At 40.7% G+C, this 14690-nt stretch overlaps 1 protein-coding gene across 14 annotated transcripts in view; it reads right to left on the bottom strand.

The window, feature by feature from the left end:
• Window positions 1-14690, bottom strand: part of Ptprt (protein tyrosine phosphatase receptor type T) — a 1077234-nt gene that overhangs the window by 371195 nt on the left and 691349 nt on the right. For all 14 annotated transcript variants that reach the window (XM_057780248.1, XM_057780255.1, XM_057780252.1 and 11 more), the window contains one exon: window positions 6473-6582. In XM_057780248.1, the coding sequence (XP_057636231.1) occupies window positions 6473-6582 (110 nt within the window). The remainder of the gene's footprint in view (window positions 1-6472; window positions 6583-14690) is intronic.

Raw genomic sequence — 14690 nt, 5'->3', positions numbered from 1 at the left:
CAAAGAGGGAAGTAGAGAGCAAATCCTCTTGTAAGTAAAGAACAGAAGGAACAAAACCTAACAAGGGAAAAAAGTCAGGAAGTATGCCTGGCGTTCTGAAGGTTGCAGGAGACTTGGGGAGCCTAAGAAAGTGATGGAAGGCTGGGGGAGCTGGGACATCGCAATTAATAGGAGCTCAAATAGAAGAGGCAAGCAGAGGCTAGATGACTCAGTGTCCTAAAATGCAGGTGAGGGCAAGGAACATGATCGGCATGATGAAATTGGCAGCGCACTGGGAGTGGGTATGGTTGGGTGCAGACAAGAGACCACTAAATGGTCCAGGAATCAGATGGCCCTCAGAATAGGCTTGGTGGAAATGGGGCCATTTGGCCTGACCTGGGACTATTTGGGCAGGAGAAATGATAGAACTTTCTTTGGATTCTCTGTACAGCATCTGGGATAACAGATAACACTCATATTTCTGTCATTAGCAATTCAAAACAATCAAGAGGTTTCTTTTTCTAGTTACCAGTCTGGCTTACCAGACCCCATAGTGGTCTGCATTATGGAAATCTTATATCCTAATTAACACAGATCTGTCTTAAATTATTCGAATTCGGGCTTAGGGTTGTATTAGTCATGATTCAGCGGATCCCTTCCTACTTCCTGTCCATCTGGACCATATTGCATCCTTCCCACTGTGCCTCTGTGGACCATAGACATGAGAGCCCAGTACTGGTGGGGCCTAAGTACTCACTGTGCTCAAGCTAAAGGGCAGAGGGTGGTGTGTGCATGCATCCAGGTCCAGAAGCCTCCTCTTTGAGCCCTTAACCCTGATCTTGCAGACAGCTGGCTACCTCTTTCCATCAAAGTTGCTGTTCGCTCCGATCCTGCTCAAAGCTCCTCTGCCTCCGAACTTGCTGCCGTCTTGCAGTGCATTCTACTATGTTGATTTCTGGAGTCCCTGCTTTATGTTCAGACTGAATCCAGCCATCTGTATGCTGGAAAAATATTGACAATTCTCCGACCTATCATACCTTTTAAAGGCGTTCCCACACAGCAATGTTGCCTTGTTTTATTGAGGCAAAGTCTGTGTTTTGCTTAACTCTGAATGTTGGGTACCTAGAATAGCTTGCAAGATAAATGTCAATCAAGTCTAGTATAATCAAGACACCCATTCCTGCCTCATTAGGGTCTTCTCATTCCCTTTAAGCTTCTCAGATTTATACTCTGTAATTAGAAACTTGGTGATTTTGACTGCTAAACAGAAAGGCTTACTGGTAAGCTTCATATGTCTGAATTTTAAATATTTTCACACTTCGTTAACCCAGTTGCAAGTGTAACATCTTCTGGCCCAATTCCCTCATGTGGTGTGAATTTTATTTTGGGGCAGAGATGAGCACAATTAATTGAATTGGAACAAAAACACATATCGATTACTATTTTTCATGAGCTCTGAGCAGTTTGTCCCCCATTGATTTTATTGAAGAACTCTGAGACAATTGTTTGACAGGTTTTTGCCCTAAGTGACCTCATTCTGGCTATTGTCATGGTCTGGGTTGGAGGAATTTTGGTTGTCCCTGTCCTTCTTTCACATCTAGGCCCTGACTGATGAACCTTGTAATCCCACTCAGATGTAAAAACTGTGTGAACAGCAAGATTTCTACACTGTTTGTAGTAGTAGGAGCGGCGGGCTGTGTCCCTCCGCCTGGCTCCCGCATGGCTAGCTTTATACTTGGAAATAATTACACGGAAACTGTATTCTTTTAAACACTGCTTGGCCCATTAGTTCTATCCTTTTACTGGCTAACTCTCACATCTTGATTAACCCATTTCTAATGAGTGTAGCACCACGAGGTGGTGTCTTACCGGGAATATTCTTAACCCGCATCCATCTTGGAGAGGAGAGCCATGGCGACTGACAGATTCGGCTTCTTTCTCCCAGCATTCTGTTCGGTCTACTCCGCCTACCTAATTTTCTGTCCTATCAAAGGGCCAAGGCAGTTTCTTTATTAACCAATGAAATCAACACAAAACAGAATACTCTCCCACATCAACTGTTGATGAAAATATTCAGCTCTTTGGAGCCCATTGTAAAAGGTATTCCTTAGCATACAGCCATATCTTCCACACAACGACTGTCACGCTTCCATCAGTCAGATGTTTCCAGATGAGCTTGCAATTCTCTCACTGCCTCTATTGCCTCCTTCTAAAGGCCCAAAAGGTGGAATTTTAGAATATCTTTCAGAACAGAGCTCAGTATGCTCAACTGTGCACGGGAATCACCAGCGAAGGATCTTGCTGACTGAAGTTCTAATGCCATGGTCCTGTAGCCTGAGATTCTTTACTTCTAGAGTGGTCCTATGTGGTGCTGATGTTTTTGGGGTCTGGACAGAAGACCTTTGTCATCACCTGCCACTCAGGAGGGGGAAAAAATCATGACATGGATTCTTTATCCCCCACTGAAATGAATCTCTGGTTATAGGAAGTCATGATCTCATTCACCCAAACTTCCTATTACAGAAGGAAAGTCCACTCCTACAGGCACTGCGAAGAATTCTGAGCTCTTTCTTCTGTGAGAAGGAGGGGCGTGATGACTACTTCTGGTTCATAGAAGTGAAATTGTCAGAGCAGTCAAGGTGAGACTCACATCTATATTGGAAGAAAGTCCAGAAGCTAACCTGCCCAGACTCTGAGAGCTCATCAAGGTAAGAACCCCTGACTGGGTTGAAATGGTTGAGGCCTGTCAGCAGTAAGAACAAGGTTGGCAGTGTGCTTGCCTCCTGGTGTGTTTTCCACACTCACAAGACTCTTGTGTATTCCAGAGTCAACTGTTCACAAAATAGTGAAGTGTTCTTTTAAAACTATAAATCTTACAGATTGAGAGATGGGTCAGTGGGTAGGAGCACGTGCTAAGCAAGCAGAGGACCTGAGTTGGATTCCTAACATCTATGTAGAGAAGAAGGCATGGCAGCATCTGCCAGTAAGGCCAGCATAGCGAAGAAGAGAGAGTGTCTGGGGCTTGATCACCAGTCAGCCTAGCCAAAAACCAAAAACAAAACTAAAGCACTTCTTGGACCCACTCTGTTTAAGATACATGGCTTCAACAATGGAGAACTAGTCTCTCTCTCTCTCTCTCTCTCTCTCTCTCTCTCTCTCTCTCTCTCTCTCGTGTGTGAGGGGGTTTGTGTGTGTGCATGCACATGTGTACATGCTTTTTTTTTATGTGTGCATGCTTTTGCTTTAGCTTTGGTGAGTCGAGGTTGGGTTGTATATAGAAAGGCACAGAAAATCCGAATTTCTCTCCCATTTGTGTCTTCCTAGTTTTTTCTCTGTAACAAAATATTAGGATTTTTTTTGAGGCTAGAAGAGAGTGCTTTGTAATTTATGGATTCCTCTCTGGAAATTACAGCTAGATCCTAATTTTAAAAGACAAATTGGTTTAATCTAATTAAATTTGGAAATTGCCTCATAAACACATATTTCACGATAGATGTCTCTAAAAGCAAGGTCTACTGCTTGTTCTCAGGGACAAGGCTAGCTTGAGCTCATTGTGGAGGGAATCCCACCTCTCTCTGCTCAAGAGTGCATGCCCTTCTGTCAATTGCAAGAACTTTCTAAAATCCCATCTTTTTAGGAAAGCTCTTCTCAGTTGTTAACACCTGTACGAATCTATCAGGGTCTCGTTACACTGGAAATTGTGGCTCAGGAAGTACTGATGGGGCCTAGTGTGTTGCATTTCTGAAGTTCCCAGGCAGTGCTGGTCCATGAGCCACACTGTGTTTTATCAGAGGCTTCACCTGAGTTCAGGAGACAGGATATGCCATCCTGGCTGATGACGGCGTGACATGTCACATTTCTGTCCCTCAACTTCCTCATTTCTATGCAGTGTTAATAGATAACACATTACTTCTAAATTCCAAGACTGTGCTAAATACGTATTTAATATGAACCTTGCAGCAACTTCATCTAGTAAATTACATTACTATTTTTCAAGGTTTTTGCCAGTCGAGAAGCCTGCAGTCCTAAGGGAATATCCGATGTGTCACAGTCCTCACATCGGTAATGAGGCAAACTTGGATTCTGATCTAGTGCCTGACCTCCACATTAACATTCTTACCATGCTTTGGCCTCGTTAGCTTTTGACATGCACCATCACAGTCATGCTTACACACAGAATACAATGGACCACACACACAAAAACAGAATCCCCCAAGAGTTTTGTTGTGTTCTCAGATGGCTCACAGAAATGTCGGTCAGTAGCAATTTACTGGCCTTGGTTTTCTATAATCATAGCCCACAGAGTTACTTGAAAATATTGCCACAGAGCCATCTCTAGAAGAGTCCATTATGGAAATTAATTCAGGTCTTCGAGTCTCCACATGGCACTGGGTTCATAAACAAGTAAGCCAGAAAAGATTCTCCATCTTCCTCTCACTTTGTTTCTAAGGGCTCCAGAGATTGTACCTCACACAGATGTTACAAATCCACATATCTCACTCACAGCTGTGTTTGGGCCACTTCTCTGTTCATCTGTTTCTTTAGTCTCATCACGGAATGGCAAAGCATTGCTTTGCTAGTTCAGAGCAATGCACAGCCCTATGATATAAAAGCTGATGAGCTCTTGAGAAAGAAGTCTATGCGGAGATTCAGGCACGCTTTTAAAACAGTGGAACCTAGGGCCTTCCAAGAGCAGGTAAATGCAAGGAGCAGAGCCTTTCATGACCAAGCTGTCATCATTTTGAATGAGAAAAATAAGGCAATTACCATGAGCTATTCATAAAGCTAAATTCATTCAATTTCAGAGACTTTTATTCTGAAATGATATCCCTTTGTAGCTTTGGAATTATATCTTTTTAAATTAAATGTTAATAAGAGATGGCAAATTAGCTTATGTTGGTTTCTAAAACCTTTTTGGTGTTGCTGGTCCATGAACTCTGAATCTGTATGCTTCTACAATGGAGAAATTTCACGTGATAGGACCATCACTCTCTAAATCTTGGATCTTTACCCTGCTGTATGAAAAACAAGCTGCTATGAACAATAAATTTCCATGTCAGTTTGTCTGTCTCTGTCTCTTTCCTTCCCTTCCTCTATTTCTCTCTGATTGTGGTCTCTATAATGAAAAACACACAACTGTGAATTACTTTGAATTGATAGGATTTTTGTTTCAGACAATATTTTGACTATTCTCTACCTAGTCAAATGTGCCAATATGAATGTTTTTCTTCTAATAAACACAGAAGGAAAGATTTTTCTCTGTGTCCCAAGAAGGATCATAGACATTAGGGTGCTTGTATTTCTCCTTCCAAGTGTTAACCCTGAGAGCTATACCAAGCTCTCCAAACTAACTTTCTAAAATGAGGACACTATAGAGATCTTTTGAAACCAGGTATCAGTGGGACAAGGTGTTTTCTTTTGTACATGCTGATAATCTCTTGCTTCATAGATATCCGAGGACCATCCATGTCTCTAGAAAGCTTATGAGTGCACTAGACCAATCCTGATCTTTGACTCGAAAATGCTTGACACTATGCCTAGTTCCCTTCCCAAGCCCACTCTTTGCAGTGCCTGTTTCTTCATGGTCACTTAGTGGCGTGAGTCCCTGAGCAGATTAGGTTTCACGTCTCAGCCTGGGAGTGATGTGTTATAATCTGAAGCAATGATTGGCACTTAAGTCTTACAGATGAGGGATCAGGTCTAAAGAGAGAAGGAGCTTACCAAGGAGGACCTGAGACTATGGACAAGCTTTTAGGCCACAATGTACACCATTTTTAACTTCAGCATCCAGACCCCTCATCTTTATCACTCTGTTTTCTACTTTGTCCAGTATTAGAAGGTTATGCTGTCTCAGAATACAAAAATGAAAGGTAAGTCAATTTTACCCACATACTTGTTTTTGATTAGATTATCAGCCTTTTTGGAGATAGTTATGTTTTTGTTCTCCAACAGACTTCTAGAGAGCTTAGTTTATCATCTTCAGGTGTCTACTTGGTGGGTGTGCTCCTCCTGAATATGATCTATTTCATGTATGATAAGAAAAAGCCTTGTTGAATGGGTGGGAGGATTAGGAACTACCAGTTGGCTAATGATATAATATGCTTTGGGTATAGAGCAAGTTAAAACTTAGGAATCTTTTACCCTTGAAACAGAGACTAACTATAGGAGTCTTTCTAAAACCCATGAACTGATATATATGTAGGGTGATTTGCCATGAGCACTGTGGTTTCCATACAAACTTTAGCTTCTGTCTTCCAGGTCTTTCTCTTTTACATCAGGATAACATGATTCCTTAAACTATTGACCCATTTTTAGAAGTGATCACTCCTAACCACGATAATATCAATGCAAGGCATATCCACATGTATTTGTCTTCGAGATAATCGAAACAGCCCAACTATATGCCCAAGTTGTGTCTCTCTCACCTCTGTGCCCTTGAAGTAACTCACTGAATGAAGCTGAACTAACTGAAGTGGCCCAGAAGCTTCCTTACCTCATAGAGTGTGATGACCCCATTGGTTTCATTGGGAGGTTTCCACTGGATGTAGATCTTCTCCTCAAAGGGCCCTCCCTGGATGGACTCAAGAGGAACAGCTCCTGGAACTGCAGAAGGGAAATGTTGTAAGCCTGATGTCACTTCCCACATCATTTCTCCAGTTCTACTAATCAAGATCACAGTTTATCAAAGTTTCTATAAAGGACTAGGCATTATATGTCATGACTGATGGTTGATACTACTTCTGCTCAATCTCTTGACTTTGCACAAAAATGGCCATAGAAAATCTGTAAATGAATAAATATGGGTGTATTTTAATAAAACTTCATCTTCAAAATCAGACAGTGGGACGGATTTGACTGACATCTTCTCATTCACTCACTGAGCAAGTCTACTGGTGAACTGAACCTGATTGGGCACAGGGAACCTAAGTAGGTAGGCTCCAGCTTACTTTAGGTTGTGATTTGATGCATAAAAAATGGATTTGACATCATTTTAACAATTCAGTTCCTGGGCCCTGCTAAGTGTTCTCCAACTTTATAAAATGCTTCCTTGGTTTCTTAATTCCTGTATCCAGCAGTAACCATGTGCCCATTTAGAAGAACCTCATCTTGCTCCAAGAAATCAGCTAACTAATTGTGCTGCTGAGTCTCTTAATCCCTTGCTGGGTAGATGTTTAATATCCACTTGTTGGTTGGATGAGGAGGTTGATGCATGGCTTATGCCAGTATTTCATCCTAATGAGCACACTTTTCTTGAGATTGCTTCTATAATAGGCCAGTCTTTCCTTCAGCATCTTCTTGTTCATTCCAGCATCCTCGTACAACAGTCTGGAGGATGCTGAGCCAAAAAGAAAATGATTCCCCAAACTTCCACTTATAAGCCTTTAGAGAATGAAGAATTCATGTAAATCATTATCAGATCTATTTATACTTCAGCATAATAAAAGCAGGTATTCTTACTAAGTGCTTATTCTTTGATCGAAACTTTACATAGATTATTTCACTTAAGCTACAAAACAACTCTGCCTAGTGTGTATTATCTCCATGCTGATAGAGGAAGTGAAGTTTTGAGAAGTAAGTAACTTGGTCAAGGTCATACACTCTTAGGTTCTAAAGAGGGAATGGAACACCTGTCTCAGAACTTCAGTGCATATATTCTTAATCATCATGATATGCTTTTCTGGATAGAGCCTCAGCCATATGCTGCAATCAGTTCCCCACTGTCAAATTAAAATTTATTTTTTTCTCATTATGGTCATGATGCATATAATTGGTTGATATTAAGAATATACAAAAAGATCTTCTGGTCGGCACCACATTCTCTTAAGATATATTATAGCTTCAGTTTAGTATTTTTATGGGACTCCTGAGTGTGCAAATGAGTGGGTCTCTGATTCTTGTGCCTCTCCTGGGCTTCCTTCCTTCTTTTGGTTTGTCTTGTACAATATTATTTTTTGTTATTCTGCTATCTCGTAGAAGCTTGTCTTTCCTAATGTGAGATGGAAAGGGAGTGGATCTGTATGGAGGAGCGGGGAGATGTAGAAGGAAGGGAAACAGTGCAATCGAGATATAGTATATGAGAAAAAAATCAATTTTCAATAAAAGGGTGAAAAGGGAAAATAGAAATAAAAAATGAAAAAATGAATAAAACAAAAATCTTAAAAGAGGATGAACAAAATCACTCATACCCAAATCCAAAGACAGCTGTCCAGTAATGTGTGGGAATATAGCTGCATATACATCTTTTAAATATAAAATTTGACTTTACTTTTTGTCAAAATTAATCTATACTGTGTACGCTGTATTTTACTTTCTTTCGATCTAGAAAAGCATAAACCTTGAAAATCCCTAAAATTTTAAATTTATTTTGAGATCAAACATTTTAGTGGTCACTTGGAAGCATGTGACTGCACTAGGGTCAGAATAACTCTCTCTTTTTATTGAGTGTAAAACTGTTGGAAAATTTCATTGTTGTGGATATCATGGAGTTAGACATCCTTTTTATAATTACCACACAAAGTACAGGTTTTCTTACAAGATAGTCATATGTTCTTTGTTGCTGAACCTCCTTCCCCCATCTCTCTGCACTTGCCTGTGTGTTTCTATGCTTCTGGTGCCCCTGTTCACCTCCCTGAGTTCCTAACTTAAAACCCACATTTCCACTCTCATGGGCCCCTTTGAAGCATCATTACCTTGACCAAAACTCACTCCCACAAAAATGCACACATAAAAATTAGAAACTCAGAGCTATATACAAGAGACAACATACAATATTTGAAACTCTGAGCCTGGGTCACCTGATATATTAATGTAATATTTTCCATTTCCATCCATGTTCTGGCAAATTTCACAATTTCAGCTTTCTTGATGGGCATTCTTATACATAAGAGTCTGCATGCAACTTTGCTTGTGTCCTCAAGAAAATTTGTGGCAATTAATTTACTAGGCCTAAGTAGATCCTATTTTTAGAGATTTTGACACATATTACCAGATTGCCTCCCAGAAAGTCTGTGTGAGTCTGGGCTCCTAACAGAAGAATATGCCTAGGCCTGATTTCTTCCCACACTGACTATTTAAAAAATTAAGTATATGTGCCATTTTTAGAATACTGGAAAGCAGAACTTTTTCCACTTTTAATTAGTCATTTGCATTGGTTCTTTTTAGGAGCATGCTCTCTACACCCCGTGCTCAGTTTCCTAAATGTGTCTTCATTTTTGCTCATCTTTATCTTATGGTACTGTCACTACTATCCCTTTGTAAAGACACATTTATTTCTGCATAGTTTACAAATATGTTTTTTTTTTTTTTTTTTGGTGACTGTTAGTCTTTTTGTTTTTGCAGGAATTTTGGTGTAGGAGGTTCTTCTGTCTTTGTGCTGCTTTCCTTGGTTAATAAAGAAACTGCTTTGGGCCTTTTGACAAGGCAGAAGTTAATTAGGTGGGAAAAATTAAACAGATTACTGGGAGGAAGAAGGCAGAGTCAGAGGAACGCCATGAAACCTCCAGAGACAGACGCTGGGAATTTTACCTGGTAAGCCACTGCCACATAGCAATACATAGATTACTAGAAATGGGTTAAATTAAGATGTAAGAGTTAGCCAATAAGAAGCTAGAGCTAATAGGCCAAGCAGTAATTTAATTAATACAGTTTCTGTGTGGTTATTTTGGGGCTAAGCTAGCCGGGTGGCCAGGAAGAACAAGCAGCCCCCTCCTCCTACAGATTTTCACTTGCCTTTTAAAGTTTTTAAGTACAAACTTTTAAAGTTTTTAAATACAAAGTTCTACAGCTTTTAAAATGAGTCAGAATTCTTATTGCTTCTTCCTAACCCCCTTTCCCTCTCCACAAACATATCTTAATTCATGTGATGAGGGGACTGTTATTGACATTAGGATTAACCAACTAACAAAGGGAAATGTGACCAAATCCAAAACTTGTGATCCAGGGAACGTAAAATAAATGTGTTAAATAGCTATACCTGTAATTATTTCATTCAAATTATCAGAACTCTCAGGTAAGGGTATATAATACTAGGAGAACGATGAGCAAAGAAAAAGCTAGGCTAGCAAGCCAGGACACTGAGTGGCATGTAAGTCAGAGTTGATGGATAAATAGAGTACTTAGAGAAAAGGGAGTATTGGGAGTGTGGTGGATAGCTTTCTGAGGTCAAGAGTGGAAAAAGGAAAATCAGTTAAGTCTGCAGTCATTTTGGAGATAAAGGATGTTAGCTTGCAGCAGGGCGAGGAGTCTAGAAGAGACATGAACTGTAGAATTCTTTCATGCTAAACCAGCATGAATTGATTGTGATGGATGAGGGCAAAGATGACAGGATGTGTCAGGGAGGGCCCCAGCACTGTTAAATATAAAATCAGGCTGTTGTTCATATAGGGAAGGATCTTAAAGGATGACTAATTTTGGAGAGAAATCTAGTGAGCTCAGCTTTTCTACATGTTCTTGAGGTACATGTAAAACACTTGGGCAACTGAGGAGAGAGAACCTGAAAAGACCCTATCCTATACTGATGAATATCTTGCATATCACCTTAGAACCTTCATCTGGCAACGGATCGAGATAGAGACAGAGACCCAATTTGGATCAACGGACTGAGCTTTTAAGGTCCAAATGAGGAGCAGAAGGAGGGAGAACATGAGCAAGGAAGTCAGGACCACGGGGGGGTGCACCCACCCACTGTGACAGTGGAACTGATCTATTGGGAGCCCACCAAGGCCAGGTGGACTGGGACTGAATAAGCATGGGTTGAAACTGGACTCCCTGAACATGGCCGACAATGAAGGTTGATGAGAAGCCAAGGACAATGGCACTAGGTTTCGATCCTAATACATGAACTGGCTTTGTGGGAGCCTAGCCTGTTTGGATGCTCACCTTCCTGGACCTAGATAGAAGTCGGAGGACCTTGGTCTTCCCGCAGGGCAGGGAATTTGGACTGCTCTTCAGTATCAAGAGAGAGGAGGAATGGAGTGGGGGGAGGGGGAGAGGAGCGGGTAGAGGGGGAGGGGAGTGGGGAAGGGGGCAATGTGTGGGAGGAGGGGGAGGGAAATGGGAAACGGGGAGCAGGCAGAAATTTTAATTAAAAAAGAATAAGAAACACCCAACCAGAGTGGGTGAATAGCCTTTGGAGAGACAAAGTCAAGGCCAAGGTTTGGATATTGAAATTGTCTAGCAGCAAAAGCAAGAGAAGAGAGGAAAGGCGTTTCTAGACTCAGCTAAGAGAAACTTGTCTCAACAGTGAGGAGGAAAACACATGGGGGTACTAGGAGCCAGTGTTGAGAGAAGCACTAGGAAACCAGAAAGTTAAGTTGTCACTGCTGCAGCTATGGAAGGAGAGGGAGTTGGGATGGGACTGCTTAGCAGTCAGTGATGGATATGGTTGAATGGTCAACTCAGATGTGGCCTTGAGATTGCTAATGAACCTAGTATCTCAACACTTGCATCAAGAGTAATAATACTGTAGGGAGACTGGTTGTATAAATACTACCTGGAGAGGGCTAAAAAAGAAGTAGAAGATAAAATGCAAAGAGCAAAATCTTTTCATTATGAAGGGCAAGAAAATGTAAAAGACGAGAGAGATGAGAAGTGATACAAAAATAAATAAATAAATAAATAAATAAATAAATAAATAAATAAATAAACCAGTCCATTTCCAAAGATGGGAAGGGTTACCATGTCTAGGCTAGTCAAAAATAATCCCCAAAGGTCCACAAGTTGGAAGGGTGGAGAAGAGGAAGGGGGCTGACTTGGGAGCACCCTGGAAAGACAAGAACAGGAATGGGTGGGGAGAAGTCCCTTTTTCACTGTGACAGGTGAAAAGAGGATGAAGTGATGAAGCTTCTTAGGCAGGGGAACCTCCGTAGCCTAATGTTAAAGTGGGAGCTCCTCTGCCTTCCAGCAATGCAAGACAGTGAGGAGAGCTGTGATGGTCGAATCACCGAGTAGACAGTAGAATGAAGAGAGAAATGGGGCTTCTACTGATTCATCTGAATGTTTGTCTGAAGGTAGGGAGGGTTTGTCTAGCGGAAAAGGGGCTCCCTGTTGAGTAGCAGATGGTTAGCTTAGTGGGAAAGGCTGAGGGGGGCGATGGACGAGAGCCTGTCCTTTGGGGGTTATGATGGTGACTTTCAAGCTAGTAGGACTAGGCTACCTTGTCTTTCCAGCTGAGGGCAGGTTCTCTTTCTTGTTACAGATCAGGCCAATAGAAAACACCAATGAGTAATTATTTTATGACTTTTTATTGACTGCCAATTTTTTTTTCTTTTTATACCTAATCCTGTCATCCATCTGGAATTTATTTTCTCCATTGCACACAGTAGAAATTTTACCCATAATTCTTTCAGTGTTCTTAGGACAATTATTTGGCCAGTGAAAACTTTCCACTGTGATTTAAAATGCTACCTTTCCACGATGGGTTATTTTATAGCCTGGCATATGTTTCAGCCTTCACTGAGTCATAGATCCTAGTATGACACTGCCTTCTTATTAAGTTTGAGATGATATGCTTTAACACTTGGCAGAACAAGCCCTTCTCTTTCATTATTATTCCCTTTTCATGTTTCTGGGGGTGTGGTTATCCCATTATTCTTCAAGAAGAACACACACGTGTGATCCTAGGGCTTAGGAGGTAGAGGTGAGAGGTTGAGAGGCTCAAAGTCATCCTTGTCTACATACCATTTGGGAGTAAACACGGTTACATAAGAACCGGTGTCAAAAAAAGTCAGAAGAACTTAGATATAATTTTATAAAATTTCAAAGTTATTCCAACAGAACTGACTCTTGCTGACTCATTTTAATCTTCTTTTGAGGGCAAAAAACAAGTCTATAACTCTGGGCCCTTCTAATCTGTAACACTATTTAAATCTTCCTTCATTAATACCTCTAACTGTGTCTCCTAATTAAAGCTATAGAGTATTTTTTGTTTTGTGTCCTATAAATTACATTTTAATAATTTTATTACTTTCTTCTTGTTTTGTATTATATTAAAAAGCTTCTCTTTTTCTTTGCCCTAATATAAAATCTATAAAATTTGTCTGTGTTTACAGGATGATAATGGAATAATCACATGATGATTACATAAGAAGCAAGGTGTTATACCCTCTATGCCTCTCATCACTGACTCCTTTCCCCTTTACCACTGACATCAACATACCAGATATTACAGAACTTTATTTTAATCACCCCAAATTCTTATTTGGAGTCAACAATATAATCACATGACCTAGAATAACAGGTCATCTAGTTTTTCTTTCTTCTCTTCATACATGCAGATCAAATGTTCCCAGACTTTCATTCATCATTCTAGGACATCTGGAGATCGATCAGCCGTGTTTATTACTCTTCAGTTCATGAATGTCATTTTCCCAGGTTTATCTTATCATTCTACCTCAGACTGAACATAGAGTTATTTCCAGATGGGTCTCTCTTGTGCCTGGCTCACATGAATACATGAATTTTTTAAAACTCTGTTTGAATGTATACTAGCCTCCATTAAGGTGGACCCAACACTTCTGGCTGCAATTGAGAATCTTTTGTTAGAAGAAATAGGGACTTCAGCTCTCATCTTCTAGGTCCTACCTATCTACATCCCATGGGCTTTTATCATCTGTCATTTGGGATGTGGCTCACTAATCCTGGTTGACTTGGATGGGGCTTCCACCTCCAAGGCCAGACAGACCCACTCCAGGTGTGGTCTGCCCTTCTTCCAGACAGACTAAAGTTGGCAGATGCTCCAGATGCCTGCTTCTTGAGGCGGTGCCTCCTAGTCAGCCCTTTGTCATCACAGCACCGTCCAGTGCCTGAATGGATTTGTTTTCATCTCCAGCTTGAGATGATTGACCCTTCTTCCCAGTTCATCCATAGATACCAAGGTGTATTTAGGAATAGATGGACTAAAGAGATTATCAGTATACAGATTTCCTGAGTCATACCAAAATGTTTTCCAAAGCGATGCCAGAATTTTAGACTCTCTTGTTCAGTGTTCTATAAGGTTACACATTCTGATAGCCTTAAAAATACTTGGCATTACCAGCTTTGAAAGCCTAGGCCACCTGGTAAGTGATTTCACAGAGATTTCTATCTGTTCTTTCCTATTTACTAAATGAGTTGAGCATTTGTTAATATTTGTTGGCTGCAATGCCTTTTTGTGTTGATTTCCTGGTTTCTTTATTTCATAAAACAAGTCTTATATTTAAAAAAAAAAAACAACTCTCTGAGGGCTGGGCTGCACCTCAGGGGCAGAGTATCCGCCTGTCATATTCAGAGCCCTGGGTTCTATCCCCAGCACAGGAAAACAACAACAACAACAACAGGAAATCTCTCAGTTTGTGTCTTATATTTGCCTTTGGATATAAATCAGTTGTTTATTTTAATATGGTTGAATTCACCAGAGACTTTCAATTTTTATATGAGAGTTGAGAGAGAAAGGTAAAGAGTAGCAGACACTGTTGGTGCCCCATCCCCATTCTACTGAACAACACACAATCTCAAACACCTCATTTTCTCTTTACTTAAGGCCATGGGGATAAACCTGGTGACCACACAGGGGAATTAAGGAGTGTTAGTGAAGTTTTTAAGACATCTGGTAATCATGAGAGAAAGGAAGTTACGGATGGGTATCCATGTTTCTTCACCACTGGTTTGGTTACTCCATATCCTATACTGGCTTTCATCTGCGTCTTAAACACTGAAGTGTTGGTGGCTGTGTG

This window comes from Chionomys nivalis, chromosome 9 (assembly GCF_950005125.1).
Source record: "Chionomys nivalis chromosome 9, mChiNiv1.1, whole genome shotgun sequence".
Classification (NCBI taxonomy): Eukaryota; Metazoa; Chordata; class Mammalia; order Rodentia; family Cricetidae; genus Chionomys; species Chionomys nivalis.
Note: the sequence above shows the minus strand (reverse complement) of the source record. Positions and strands in the feature narration are given on the sequence as shown.